Genomic DNA, 15,116 nt, shown 5'->3' with positions numbered 1-15,116 from the left:
GATTTACACTATTTTACTTACATGATTTGTATATCTATAGTAAGAATGTATGAAGTGATTTTTATGAATTACAATGAGTTTGCAACAATACTGGTAGGAAAAACTATTAACACTGATTTTTTTATATATAGTAATCTAAAAAGTGTTTCACTTCCATTTATATTTTACTTTAATTTTTTAAACATTTAAAAAAAAGGATACATTTAATGCCATTTATTGAACTTCCATGATTATGCTAAGACAGATAATGCAAAAAATATTGCACATTTGGGCATGGAGCAAGACTAGCATGTAACATGATACATCAAACACTATGATGTATATTAGACCTCAAATTTTCATTGCTATATATGTGTATTGGTAACTAACATGATGTTAGGTGGGATTCAGTGTAAAAATATTACGAGTCAGCCAAGAGCAGAAAAAACACAGCCACTGTTTTCAGTGCTGGTCACGGATCAGGCACTAACAGGCAAGCGGACAAAAAGTCTATCTGCTAAATCCGCCCCAAGTTTGTCTCATTCATAGCCAGCTGGATTTTTCTTCCTCGTACTTGTCCGGATCGATGAAGGGCTTATCCACGGACTTGATCATCAGCTCTCCGCAATATACACACTCAGAAGCGATCATGTCGTCCAGGTCCGATTTCATCTGCTCGCGACTGGTGGCGCCCTTGCCGAGGTTGGCTGTGTCACCCTTGGCGAGGCTGGCCGCATCTGTGTCCTCATTTTGCATCGGCCGGTGTCGGGACTTGGATGCCTGAGCAGAGGCCGAAATCTTCTTCTGGAGCTCACTCAGACGGCTCAGTTTGTAGGCGGATAGATGAGGAGTCACTTCCTAAAAAGGGTATAAATGTACAGAAAAAAAAGTGTCATCTGTGCCAAGAGATACTCACTAATTATAAGTCGTGCAGTATACCTGGAGAAGGCAGTCTGAGTGGAACATGTGTCCGCACAGAAATAAATAAAAGGCCCTGTTGAGCAAGGGAAAGTCACAAGCAGAGCACTTGTCCTGGGAGTCCACCACTCCGTATTTGTTCCGCATTTCCTGGATGTCCTCTCGGATACGTTTGGCGCTCTCCGTGGCCTCCTCCATTTCCTGCTTCAGCTCTTCAATGTGCTTATTGTATTCCTCCAGGGAACTGCAAATAGCCTCCTGAATGCCCGGAACAGACCGTAAGGTAAGATAAGGTTTATAAGAGCCAACCAAGGCAGCCTATATTGAGTTCCAAGACATCCCATAGAGTATGAAACTCCATCTAGTCATGGGGTTCACCATATTACCAACCTTAAAATGGTCGATGGTGACGAAGTCGGGAAAGAAAGGCAGGATGTCTTCGATCTTGAGAAGGTCACAGCTGGACAAGCAATTCATGGCCTTCTTCACGTCTTTCTCCTCCTGGACCACATGGCGGGCAATCTTCAGCCACAGCTTCTTGCGTAACTCCTCGTCATCCTCGGGCAGATCAGCGCAACTCTTCGCCAAATCGACATCCACCTATGGACATTTTAGTGTGTTTAATTTGGCAAGAAAGATAAAAAAAATAACCTGTAATTTATCTCCAGAGTCAAATTTACACTCGCTTAACTTACTTGCAAAGCGAGATCCACTGCCTCTTCATAGAGTTCCATAATTCTGTACACCAGCACGCAGGCGCGCAGATAGCCGAGTTCGGCGCAAAGCCTCAGCGCATACTTCAGGTCGTAGTGGATTTCCGAGGCATACGTGCCCGCCTCTTCCAGGTAGCGCAGCAGCGAGTCAGGCTTGTACTTGGCGTAGAGAGACAGCAAGTAGTTGTGGATGGCCTCCTCCGTGACGCGCAGTTCGTGTACGCAAAACTCCATGTAGCGCACCGTCTCGTTGATCTGCTGGCTGCTTCCCATCTGGCTGTAGTTCATCAGCGCCGGGATGAGCTTCTTGGGGTCCAGCCGCTTGCCCATTTGGATCCAGGCGTCCACCACCTTTTCGGGGATGTGCTGCATGAGCACCGGGGAGAATTTGTAGAAGAGCTTCTCGTCGCAGTGCTTGGCAAGCACGTCCAGGGCGGCCCGGTAGTCGTCGTGTTGGCAGTAGTGCGACACCACCCTCTCGTAGTCCTGCATGACCACCGAGAAGTACACCATGTCGTCCACGTTGCCGTGGCTAGCTAGCAGGTCGTAGATGGTGCTGCGGTTGTTGAACAAGCACTCGCGGTGCTTGGACGTGTTCAGGAATCGGCGGAACTCGTCACGGGTCTCCCGGAACAGGTCGCCCGATTTGCCGTCGTCGTCCTCCAACTGGCCCAGTCGGTTCAAATAGAGCTCGGTCAACCAGGTGACGAGCAGGGTGATCTGCGTCCTCTCGCTGGACTTAAAATTGCTCAACTTCTTCAGCAAAAACTCTTTGAGGGCCTCCTCTTGCTTGGCCTCGATGAACTTGAGCGCAATCTCCTCAAAATAGTTCTGCGTCATGGCGTAGCACTTGGCGCTGTCCAGGTAGCGCTTGTTCTGGAAACAGTGTTCCGCTTCGTTGGACAGGACCATGTCCAAGCACTCGGGACGCTCTCGGCAGTACTCCTTGGCCAGGTCGAACTTTTTCATGCTCATGTACATCTGCCAGACGTCGCGGGACTCCCGTTGGATGTGATACCGGAACACAGCCCGTTCGGTGTAGATCCACACCAGGCCGCCCGCCGGGTCCTTGATCATCCTTTTGAGCGGGCCGAACTTTTCTGGGAACACGTCCTCGTGAACCACCTGGCCGTTTAGAGTACAAATGGCCTTGACCCGGTCGTGCAACAGCAGTAGGAAATGGAACTGGGTCAGCACAATGCTTATGGGCTTGTTGAAAGACAGGTCGATGTCGGTCGTGTACTCCCACACCTGAAAGGACACAGCAATAGATGTTGAAGTTAATCTAACGAAACATCAGCGGCGTTTGTATTGAAGATTGGTCGTCATCAAAATAATAGAAATGACCTGCACGTCGCTCAGAAGAGAATCAGGCCTGACATAGTCCAGTTGCCCGTAGAGCACCCCGTTTCCCATCATCCAGGCAAAGGCCTTGGGGGAGATGCGGAGCTTGGACGTGTAAAAGGTGATCTCGCTGTAGCCCATGTTGGCAGGGAACTCCTGAAAACTGGGCAGCAGGTCCTGGTTCTGAGTGAAAATGGAGCTGAAGCCCTGCTGCTCCGTCCCTTCGGCCACCTTGCCCGCAAACTGGAAGAGGCGCTTGCGGGTGGTGGCGATGATGAAGTACTTGTTCTCCAGGCCGCGTTCTACTTCCAGGCAACACACCGGCGCCGGCCTCCCGTCTTCCTCTAAGGAGTGGACCTGGGAAAGAGTTACAGTGAGCCTCGGTTGTAAACCGTTTTAGAATGTTGATAGAGACGTACTTGTCTGAAGTACTGGTCCGGGTTGGTGTTGAAAAGGCTCCCCTCAGTGGCAGAGATCTCCGCCTCGAAGATGACGCCTTGGCCCGTGCCGACCAAGATGGGTCCCGTGTTGGTCTCGTTGCCTAGCATCTTGTTCCAGCCCACGCTCTCGACCAGGTGGCCCCGCCAACGAGACAGACTGCGGACCTTTTGCGTGTTTCTGTTTAGGTAGAGGCACTCACTGGTGTTCAGGCTGATCAGCAAGTGGGAGCCTGAAAAGACATGAGAAGAGAATGAGGGAGGGCATTTTCCCTTCTCATAGTCCACATCATTTGAAATTATTGGCATTCAATATAAAAAAACAAAATACTACGTACTCCTTATTCAAAAGGACAAAAAATGTGAGTTATGCACAAATTTAAATTGAGAGGAAAACATGCTAAAGCTAAAATATTTTCAACCATAAAAGTGGTATTTGAAAGAATATTAATTCTGAAAATAATACATAATACAAAAATATTGAGGGGGGAATGTTTTTTTTACAAAAGCACAGAATGAGGATTAAAAATACATGTATTTCATCAGGGCAAATAAAACATTTAATAAAATTAAAGATGACACTGGTTGGTATAATTGCTTCCATTTTCTAAGATTCTTCTGATTTGCATCCGGTCATGTTTGTGATGTTTGTTGTTGTTTATTTACAATTTTATGGTCTAAAGATGTTGTTACCTGTCGGATCCAGGAATAGTTTGTGTACTTTGCTGTCATCTTTTCTTCCCATCTCAACTTGATTGGGTTGATCAGGTTTAGCCAAATCAATCCTGGCAAGATCACAAAGAAAAACAAACATTTCTATCAGTCTCTATCATCCCCTACAAATCAGTCCTCTTGATTGCCCCCCAATAAACATTTTTCCCCTACTTTTCAACTAATCCAATCAAAAAGCAATGCACTAGTGAGCCATAACAATGGCTATTTCAATTTGTTATTTACCTCAGCAGGGTGTCCCTCCCCAAACTCATGCATAGCTGATTGTTGCAGACAGACAGGTGATTGATCCTCTCGGGGGGCGTGAAATCGATCCTCTGTTTATTGAAAATTGGCTTTTCCTCCTCCAGTCGCACATTGACGAACCCTGGCGAGAAGATATTGTTTTTTGTCAACTAGCATTAGCACAAAAGTAGCAACATTAGATCCCCCATTGCTTCCCTCGGTTTACCTGAATGTGTTAAGCCGATGTTGGTGCTCGCCAGTCGGCCACGCTGCTGCGTGCTTTGACGGCTGTTTTGCGAATCCTCGTACTCGTCCAATATTGAAGCCATATTTACGGTATAAATCGATCATAAAATATTACATTAAACAGGCAGTTAGCGTCGAAGCTGTGGTATGAATAAGGAGTGGCCCCATTGCTAGTTGGCGGCAAGCTTCCTGTTAAAGACTCACCGATACACTGCTTGTATGCATTAGCAGGTTTCAGAATTTATATAATTAACACAATAAACATCAAGCCACCGCATAAAAAGGAATTTCGTAGCTAGCTAAACAGTAGGGCGAGTCAGGTGACTATCATCATGTGATCGTAGTTGATGCAGTGCTGCTTACTGCCGTTAGGGGGCGAATCTCAACTCAATCCATGTGATTTTAAATATACTAGGTGGAAGTGTACATTTTTTGCCACGTGACGTCGCTGTTTAAACAATAATCGAATTAGTTTCCGTTTTTATGCCAATCCCATAAATTTCATATATTGAAATGGTAAAGTATGTTGAAAAGCACACTTAAACGGGGTGCCATCTTGCGACGTTGCTTCTATGGTGTTTGTCCAGCTTTATCATTGTTGATGATGCAGTTCTTCTTTTTGACACTAAGGGTCGCATGGCAGCTCAGGGCAAATATTGGGTTCTTGCCTCTCTCTAAATGGGCGTGGTTATGCAGATCAAAAGCTGGAAGTTGCCTGAAATATAAATAAAACGCCCAACCCACTGTAGTTAAACTTTAGAATACACAAAAGACATCCGAAGGTGGGAGAGAAGCAAAAATTCGGCGGGCCGACATGCCACCTCACATGGAGTACTTTTACCAAGAGACCCGGGTCCCATCCGGTTGCATGTTGACACGGGATGATGAGTTGGAGCCTGGCGTCATCAGCTGTATGCTGGTGGGCGACGGGGCAGTGGGAAAGACGAGTATGATCGTCAGCTACACCTCCAACGGATACCCAGTGGACTACAAACAGACTGGCTTTGACGTCTTCTCCGGTGAGATTTGAATTTCTCAACGGCAAAAGTGCCTTGATCTCTTTACCAGATTGTATTTTCACTCTTTTATGTCATATGAATTCAACTAAAACTTCAGTATCACGTGGATGAGCAAAAATAGATCAAATATGACAATCTGTTAATAAATAAAATAATGAGAAGTATAAAATACTTACATAATATATCATTTAATTAATTTATTAAAAAAAATATTGAACTTTTTTTTGTTATAGTTCATTTAAAAGATAAATATTCAACATATTTAAAGAAATTGTTATAGTTCATTTTTCAGGTTACTGCATACAATAAAAATGGCATCATTTATTTCCAACAGGTCAGGTCCAAGTGGACGGATCACCAATCAGAGTACAGTTGGTGGACACTGCAGGACAGGTAAGAGTATGAGTGTCCTAAGACAAAATGTTTTGTAGTGTAGAGATTAAATCGCTATTAAGCTCAAAATATGAATACACATTCCGTTGAGGGGTTTATTTGTCATCAATATTAACATTTTTTTGTCAGGAATATTGCCTTATAATTTCATATTGTCCTGTGTCATAAATAAACCTACATATTATTGTTCATTTTCCTTCCTGGGTGTGTGTTTTATCACAACAATCAGCAAAGAACTAATTTACACTGTTCTTTGCCTAGTAACAATTTCCCCTTTGTGTGACTCACAAAGAACGGTCTGTCAATTTTATTTAAATAGCTCCAATTCACAACAATAGGCACTGGAGCAGGTTTTAGGGCTGCGATTGCTGCTGGGTAATAGCTTTTAAATGAGATAAAGTGGCAGTGACAAATGGGTTAACTTTAATTATGAATATTTATAAGACAATTATTCTCTGGATAAAAAGTAATAACATTATATTGAATACTACACAAATAAACTATTGTGAAATTCGATTGGATAAGCCATTTTTCAAGCCCTAATTCCATTTAGGTGTTTAATTTTGTCATGTATATAATGGTTTATTGCGGGCATCAACTATAACCATTTTTATGTATTTTTTTTGACTCAACGTCACTGTTTTTGGTCAGTAGAAACTGTCTTTTAAATTGTTTGAAATTATTTTTCATGTGATAACATGTCCAAGAGACTGTGTTACACCTAATGTAATTTCTTATGAACCACTCATGAGCTAATTTCCAAATAATACCAGGTCATCACATGACCTCCCGCAAAGTATCAACAGCATCACAAGGTAGCAAAGTCATTTTACTTAAAAAGTTTATTATTGGAGGATTTTCCGTTCACGTTATTTCACAAAGATTATTATGACTATTCCAGTAAAGGTGACGTAATCCAATTTATTGTGCCACTCCATCTGGTGTTAGCGTTACGAGGGGCTCCCCTCGTTGGTTTCCAATGTCAAACTGTAATGACGTTTGCAGTGTTGGTAATAAGACCCCCACTCTGGATGTCTTTCAGGAGGAGTTTGATGAGTTCCGATCACTGTCCTACACGCACACGGATGTATTTCTGCTATGCTTCAGCATGGTTAACCCCGCCTCCTTCCACAATATCACCAAGAAGTGGGTGCCCGAAATCCGTGCCTGTAACCCCACCTCGCCCATCATCCTGGTGGGCACGCAGTCGGACCTGCTTCTGGACGTCAACGTCCTCATTGGCCTGGACCGCGCCAGCGTCAAGCCCGTGGCAAGTTCTCGGGCGCAAGGCATGGCAGAGAAGATCCGGGCGGTGGATTACGTGGAGTGTTCGTCACTCACGCAGAAAAACTTAAAGGAAGCGTTCGATGCTGCCATTTTCGCCGCTATCAAGAACAAAGCACGGCAGGCCAAGAAAAGGCGCTGGTCGGACAGGCGCACCAAAGCTTTTTCAAGGTGCAGCTGGAAGAAATTCTTCTGCTTCATTTGAGCCACTTGGGACTTTCCAGCTTTAGTTGTGGAAAAAAGTTTTTCATTCATACGCAGATTTGTGCTGCGGAAAATTCTCCGTGGAAGGAAATTCCAGAAAGAGCATCAAGAGAAGGTTCTGGAACTCTACTAAGCGAGGACTGTAGTCCTTCTTGCGACGGCTCTATCCCGGATTATCGAACTTCATGAACCACTACGCTGCCAAAGGTTTTTCTGGTTTACCCGTTATATTGTAGAATGTGTATATAAATTACCTAGCGGAATACATCTATGAATTAACAGAAAGCCAAGCGAGCATCTTTGGACATCCTTGATATCAACCTTGTGGTCCATTAACTAGTCCAATGTTCATCAATTCAGTACACTTTTGTCACAGGAAATTCTACTAGGTATTAGTAGTACACAAAATATCGTACACTCGTACGCCCTCTTGTAACTCACGCAGAAAGTCCTAATTAAACAAAATGTTTATGTAGTTAAAAAATCTACTTTTAATATAAATTCAGCAGGAACTGAGAATATCTTCTTGCATGGCTATGTATTTTTATGCTCTCATGTACACTATATAGAGTACTATCACAAAAACAAGAATTCCATTATCAGATGTCCTCATTCCACGTAAATGTTTGCCCGTTTTGTTGAACAGGAACATTATGCAAACGACATTTGAATACTCAAATGGGAGTTGGGCTTAAAAGATTGGAGCTGAGTTTCAGCCTAGCATTAGGAGAGTTGCAGTGCAAAACCTAAGGTGCCGCATTCTTGCCTTAGTGCTAAAGGACGCTGGCCTGACTGGTTTTTGTGTCATAATTACACGATAGGAAAGTTTTGCAATCTTGCAAAAAAGGAACGCATGTAGTGTCACTTTGTCGCAGATGCACCATGGGAAAAAAACAAGTTACAGGACGGCAGTCATTGTTCTCGATGATTATCAGTCTAGAAAGATTCTCTAGATCAAGGGTGTCGAACTCGGGTTGGTTCGCGGGCCACATTAACGTCAACTCGATTTCACGTGGGCCGGACCATAGATTTTACAAAATGCTTTTTGAATTAAAAACACTAAATTGAATTTCAAAATTGCCATTATTGATTTAAAAAGGGATGAATTAGGAAATGTAATATACACCTATAATCATTGGAATTTGATCCTAAAACAGAAAGTCGCCATTCATGATATACTTTCTCGGGCCACATAAAATGATGTGGCGGGCTAGATTTGGCCCCCGGGCCGCCACTTTGACACCTGTGCTCTAGATAGTGCCTAATTTAATTTTCACAATGTCGTTATAGTTTTGGTCGAAGGGCCTTGATGACTAGGGAAAAAACTAGATGAATGCTTAATCACCTCATTACGTGATTTTATCTAAGTTTACAACAGGTTTTCTTTGTGTACAGCCATAACTTATTCGGGTTTTAAATGCCATAGTATGTGAGTAACCTAAACTACTACTGTAGTAAAGTAAACATTACATGAAAAAGTTGCATGAAGAACAATTATAGGCTATTGATATAAAACAATGCAATCAGAAACTACTTCACTGTGTGCCATTTTAAAATATTTATTCCCCATGCAATATTTTTTATAATATTTTGCAAGAAATGCAAACTGACATTGAAAATACTGTGCCATCAAGTTGATCTGACAAAATAAGTCATATTTTGCACTCCAGCCTAATACTAATAACTTACATGTATATACATTATTGTTCAGAATTATATGTTTATTATGCTTCTTGTAGAAGTGAATTTCATGAATTGTGTTTAAACAATTGTGGACAATTAAGTTTAAATGGAAACTTTTTTTGTATCACTTGTGTGTTATCGTGGCAGCCTCTCCTCTAACCTGTGTGTCTTTTTATTTACATGTCAACGTGACGGAAATAAATGAAGTGCAAATTACCGTCTCTGTGTTATGTATATTTTTAGACTGAACAATTCACAGCCATCTGATAAGAGGAGCTGCTTTACATACGCGGAAAACTTTTTTTTTTTTTGTAGGGTCGTGGGGTTACCGCAGGAATTGAAGCAGCAACTTCAGTTTTCCATGGGGAGCCGGTATAATCTCCATAGGCCACAATAGCCACCTTTCCCACCCCGTCTCCCGCCCCCAAGCGTGTGATAATTAACCCGGGGCTTGCAGTCGGGGTGAGTCTTTCTAATGCGGAACCGTGCCATGCTGGGATGGCTTTTTGTGATTGATTGTGTCGCAAAAAGTCTCAAGATGAGCTCGAGAAGCATGCGCGAGCCATGGTGATTGATGATAATCCACAGAAAAAGAAGAGTGTGTATCCGTGTGTGTGATTGTGAGGAAGTCATGCCCACATTAGTCTAGAAAGGTGTGACGGGAAAAGTCAGAAAGAGTAAAACAATGGCGGTATTGCTCGCAAATGTCTGTTAGGGTGGTTATGTCATGCATGGCAGACTAGCAATTGGCTTGCTTGATTGGCAGCCATTATAAAGAAATGTCCTAGTGTGAATTATTTCAATGACGTCATCAGATAATAACATTTCATTGCTTTTATGAGTTGGTTGATTAATGGGCAAGAGAAATTTATGAAACTGAAATGGTGAAAAGCATATGGAATATAACATAGAGTTGCACATTTTCATCAATGACCTTCAATGCCATTTCATTATGAATAATAATAATAATGGCCGTGACGTAAATTCATGTTGCAAAAGCGTCATTGTTTCAAAATATTGAAATGTTTTGTTGTGTTAGGTTGGTGGTAGAAACAAAGGAAAGACCCCACTCAAAGACAGCAGCAGGGCAGAAATGGGTCAATAGACACATTGGGGCTAACAACACATTTGATGTGAACAGGTCCAACAGGGGAAAAACACAACATACGTCAGCGGTCTGTTAACCATTAGTGTCGGGCATTTATCACTGGTTTATGAGGCAGCTCCTTTCTTTGAACGAGTGCTACCACACAGCCTTCTAAATAAGAATCAAAGAGATGCGCCCATATGGGGATTTATGACTTTTGACCCTCGATCTACCTTTAAATTGTATTTGATTTTAACGGAAAACTGATTTGTAGAGATGTGTGTTTTTGTGTTGGATCTACAATAAGTGAACTTTGCCGGTTTATAATTACGGCTTTTCCTTTTCTACATGATCAGTTTGGATATTCGGAACTTGATCTAAACCACGTGTCAAGTGGCGGCCCGGGGGCCAAATCTGGCCCGACGCATCATTTTTGTGTGGCCCGGGAAAGTAAATCATGCGTGCCGACTTTCTGTTTTAGGATCAAATCAAAATGAAGAGTATAGATGTATATTAAATTTCCTGATTTTCCCCCTTTTAAATCAATAAATGTAATTTTTTAATCATTTTTTTCTATGTTTTTAGTTCAAAAATCATTTTGTAAAATATATTAAATAAATCTATAAAATATATTTTAAAAAGCTAAAATAAACATTGTTTTAGATCTATAAAAAACTGACTATTCAGGGATTTTAATCCAGTTCTTTTAATTCATTTCTATAAAAAAATCTAAATATCAGATCTAAAATGGTCCGGCCCACATGTAATCAAGTTGACGTTAACGCGGCCCGCGAACCAACCCGAGTCTGACACCCTTAATCTAAACAGTTCTCTAAAAAGGACACTTTCAAATGTGAATGCTGCAAATAATGAGGTCTTTAGTATAGGCAGTGTTCGGCTAGGTCAGTTGTTTGCAGAACCTTGCAGGGTTAAGACTAGCAATTGAACTCCTCTTCACAAATGCACTTCTATTATTTACAGTTTTTTTTCTATTGCTTGGGCCATTTTCCAGCCTTTCATTCCAAGCCCAGATGCTTTGCCAAACATCAAGAGGGGAAAAGTGTCATCTTTTGAATCATGTCTTTGTGCAAGCAAGACAGCCTTGTTGTAGTTGGGCCAGTTTTAGGATCTGTGAGACATAGTTAATCATCTTTTTTTCTCTAGGGACTGGTTCTTTTCCCAGGGTTTACGTCAAGTGACGTCAACAGAGTCTTCTTCTGGCGGTTGGCCAGTTTCACGCTACCGCAAACGTTGGCAGGCTCACCAGGAAATAAGCAGGTGCATCATTAGATTTGCCTAACTTTTGGGTTCTTCATGCCTTTTTTAACAATCTGGCAAAATTCTAATGAGGTGAGGGCACGTTGACGTGAGTTGTGGCCAAAAGCAGATCTTTTCGCGTATGTCTTTTGTGTTTGACGGTTGAGCCTGTTCAATAAAAATGCAAGATGTGGATCATTGACTGACGCTGTCTTTGACCACATTTTAGTGTCTTAAACATATTTATTTCAGAGCATAAAACATTGCAAGTGACAACGCTTTGTTTTCGAGTTCTGTTGGCGTTCTTCTGACGTTTTTCGTAAGCGAACTGTCAGTTTCGGTGTGGATTTAGAAATGGAAATGTTCCAGAAATGTTTCTGGAAATATTCCAGACCAATAACGCCTGAAAGCAACAATCTTTTTTTTCTCCTGTTAGTCATCCAAATCAAACAAAATTGAGTAATATGTTAATTTGGATCATCTTTAGCGAAGACAAAGACCCATCAGTAATTTTCCAATGTTGAGCGGAAAAAAATCATTTAGGTTCATCTGTTTTTAATCAGCAACATTGTTAAAACACTCCATAGGCCTGAAAAATGTTGTTGTTTGGGATTAATGGACCAATATTTGCAATGGACTCAACAAACAGGTCATTTGTTTCTAGTCTTTAGAGTCATGGATAAGGACCTGTTGGTTTCTTCTACCATATGTCTTCCTTGGTGAACCAGTAAAAAGTCTGCTTGTCCAGATAGGGAACACTTTAGTCCATGGACCAAAATGTACTGTTCTTAGCTTGCCTAACAAATAGCAAGCTACAAGTTACATTCCAACTACATGCCATCATTTCGTAGATGTAGTACATACAGTATGTGGTCCATGCTACAATCATGATTTGTGTGTTCATAGGTATGTTTGAGTCACTGCAAAATATGTAAACATGCAATCAACACACTCACAGGAAATGTCACATTAGCGATACAAATCTATTTTTCAATTGACAAGATTGACTTGAGAATTGAACTAATCTTTAAATGTCCAATTTTGGGGTAGAAATCTAAAATTAGACCCACAAATCTAACTTTGAGGCACCTCAGACCATAAAGGGACAGAAGCAGAATCAGCAGCTACATTTGAATTACTGCACGTTGACATCTTAGATTTGTTATTGTGTGAATGTGTCTGTGTTTTATTTGCTGGAGTAAAACTGTCTCTTACTACCAAAGAAAAATAAATGATTCTGTCTTTCCCATACTTGGTCATGTAGATGATTCGGATAATCTGCATGATTCAGTAAGGATTCATGACAGTTAGGCTTTAGTCAGGTGATCTTTAGGCTAAATGCTGATTGAGGACGTCTGGGAATCAAGTGGGTGAGGTGTTCTCACACTGGTGGCATTAGCAGGTGAGGGTGGGGGAGGGCGGTAGGGCTGGGTGGGTGACACAATGTCCCTGATGTAAAGACAGTTACATGACGTAATGTTACTGGTATCACATTACAGTTAATTAATATTGGTAGAGTAGATGGTGTCATCGTCCATGAAGACTATCATTTTGGACATTGCCTAACGTTAGCGACGTCAAATGAGCAACGGATGCTGCGTGATGTCTTCTAAGCGCTTGTGTCAACAAGGTGTGTCTGGACTTGCTCTCGTGCACATAGCGGCTGTTGTCGCGTCGTCCACTTTACTCACAACAATAAATTGTCTCGTTCAGTCAGTTTGTGTTGCTCTAGCATTATTGTGCATGGATGGAGGGGTGTTGATTGATACTATTCAAGGGGCCAACGTCTGGGTAGTGTTATGTTTTAGGTTTCGGGCCTCATTGTATGTACTGGGGAGTTAATTCTAAAATTGTGTCCATTCAAATAGTTAAAAGTCAACAAGAATATTAAAATGCCCTCCCGACTGTGTCCACAATAATAATGGGAGAGGTGAAATGGTGAGGTGGAAATTTGACAAAAAATTAAGTATATTTATATAACATAATTATTCACCATGAAACAATGTGGCACTGCAAAATCCCCAATTACGTGTACTTGTTACAAGCTATGATAGTTGTTTGAATACAGCGTTGGTTTCAGAATGACGTCAATTGATCCTTATGAATTACTCGCGTGACACATATCTTGGGATCTGACAAAAATAGGACGTAGCTTTTCATTATCATTGTCATCGACATTTTGAGATGATTACAGAGCAGAAACATGCACGCGTTATCTGACACGTGACTGTCTACGTTAGGGCATGAACGTGATGACATCACTGGCTTTCTAAAAGGCACGACAAAATTTAGGCAGGAATAAACTGGCTATTATCAAGTTTATAACTTATAAGCAGAATGTATTTAGACAAAGTTTTTCTATTGTTAAGCCCGAGTTAACCACCTCCCCTCATCCTCCACTGACGACCAGCCGAACTGGTTAATCTCCTTGCATCTCATGGACAGATGGGAGGCGTTCGCTTCCCGCACGTCTTGCAGGTGACACTCAGAGGGTGTGGCGTCATAATTTCACAATTTAAAACAGTGGCCTGGTTCCAGGACAAAATGACCCTTCATCAAAAACAACCCAAATAGGCCTTTAGATATCAATCCTCTTCTGTTGGATACATAGCTAACTCCTCTAACCAAAGCAGATGTTATTGAATTGGATCTAAAGACTAATAGTCTAATAAAACTGATCTGTAATTGTCACTCAACACTCCACCCAAGGAGTGACGTAGCCCATCTTTGCACACAAAGGTGCAACAAGTACTTCCCGTCCATCAGTCATCAGGCGCCACAGAGTTAGCAGTCTCATGCCAGGACCGGTTCTACCGAGTCACTTGACGGATCAGCGTGAATCGTGCGTGCATGCGAATGGTTTCTCCGCATTGGTCCGCTTCATGCTTTAAATCCAAACTGAAACCAAGTTACACCTGGCTGTGCGAGACCGTTAAAAGTAGAAACATTTAAACATAAACCGTGACTCAATCTTCCTCAGGCAACAATACGGATGACACTTAACACCATACAAAGGGATTGTGTTGTGTCAACGCGTCTGTGTGTGCATACGTTTACAGCTTGTTTATACAATGAAAAGCACTGGTAGTAGACTATTTATTTTTGAAATGAGGGAATTCATCCATAGCAACAATCAAATCGTCAACATGTTACAGGTATTTTTTTAAATGAGCTAGTTTTCACATTCAGGAAAATTCTTGCCCAGATCCATTGGTTTCCAGAGATGTTTTAATTTGGGGCTCTACAGGTGTTGGAAGGCCAACACCCAGCTCGGCGGGGGGTCAGACAACCCTTCACCCGCTAAATAACACGCTTCTCACGCCGGGATTTCACACGTTCAGCAGGTGACGACCCATGCTGTTCGAGGTTCAGCAAAAGGTTGAGAAGACTTTAAAAACAAATCAAGGCAGGAAAAGTAGCCTAAGGTAGAAAGTACAAGTAATGGGGGTGGGAAGAGGAGTAATTAACAGCTCACACCTCTGCCTAAAGAAGTATTCACATCGACATGACTGACAATTTACACCTTGGGTTTCCCCCTTCAGACAGAAGCCCTGAGGCCCACCCTGGTTCCCGGCTGTTTTCCACTACCAAGGGG

General features: G+C 42.0%; 2 protein-coding genes across 2 annotated transcripts; one reads left to right on the top strand and one right to left on the bottom strand.

Moving 5' to 3' along the window:
• Positions 1-198: 198 nt before the first annotated feature.
• Positions 199-4,979, bottom strand: vps18 (VPS18 core subunit of CORVET and HOPS complexes). The gene is made up of 9 exons (XM_077587744.1): positions 4,575-4,979; positions 4,349-4,490; positions 4,085-4,176; positions 3,374-3,624; positions 2,958-3,311; positions 1,593-2,861; positions 1,288-1,497; positions 919-1,155; positions 199-837 (listed from the first exon to the last, which is right to left on the bottom strand). The coding sequence occupies exons 1-9, from the start codon at positions 4,675-4,677 to the stop codon at positions 523-525; spliced, it is 2,973 nt and encodes a 990-aa protein (XP_077443870.1). The 5' UTR covers positions 4,678-4,979; the 3' UTR covers positions 199-522.
• Positions 4,980-5,342: 363 nt separating this feature from the next.
• On the top strand, positions 5,343-9,394 carry rhov (ras homolog family member V). The gene is made up of 3 exons (XM_077587759.1): positions 5,343-5,613; positions 5,948-6,006; positions 7,049-9,394. Exons 1-3 carry the CDS (start codon positions 5,409-5,411, stop codon positions 7,493-7,495), a joined length of 711 nt encoding a protein of 236 aa, XP_077443885.1. The 5' UTR covers positions 5,343-5,408; the 3' UTR covers positions 7,496-9,394.
• The last annotated feature ends 5,722 nt before the right edge of the window (positions 9,395-15,116 follow it).

Source organism: Stigmatopora argus, chromosome 19 (assembly GCF_051989625.1).
Source record: "Stigmatopora argus isolate UIUO_Sarg chromosome 19, RoL_Sarg_1.0, whole genome shotgun sequence".
In the NCBI taxonomy this organism is placed as follows: Eukaryota; Metazoa; Chordata; class Actinopteri; order Syngnathiformes; family Syngnathidae; genus Stigmatopora; species Stigmatopora argus.
The sequence above is the reverse complement of the archived record's forward strand: the minus strand, read 5'-3'. Positions and strand labels throughout refer to the sequence as shown.

Coding starts and splice junctions, on each gene's coding strand:
- rhov (XM_077587759.1), top strand. CDS start 5,409: ATGCCACCTCACATGGAGTACTTTTACCAAGAGACCCGGGTCCCATCC. Junction 5,614..5,947: donor TGGCTTTGACGTCTTCTCCG/GTGAGATTTGAA, acceptor TATTTCCAACAG/GTCAGGTCCAAGTGGACGGA. Junction 6,007..7,048: donor TGGTGGACACTGCAGGACAG/GTAAGAGTATGA, acceptor GATGTCTTTCAG/GAGGAGTTTGATGAGTTCCG.
- vps18 (XM_077587744.1), bottom strand. CDS start 4,677: ATGGCTTCAATATTGGACGAGTACGAGGATTCGCAAAACAGCCGTCAA. Junction 1,156..1,287: donor TCACCATCGACCATTTTAAG/GTTGGTAATATG, acceptor CCGGGCATTCAG/GAGGCTATTTGCAGTTCCCT. Junction 838..918: donor ACTCAGACTGCCTTCTCCAG/GTATACTGCACG, acceptor TACCCTTTTTAG/GAAGTGACTCCTCATCTATC.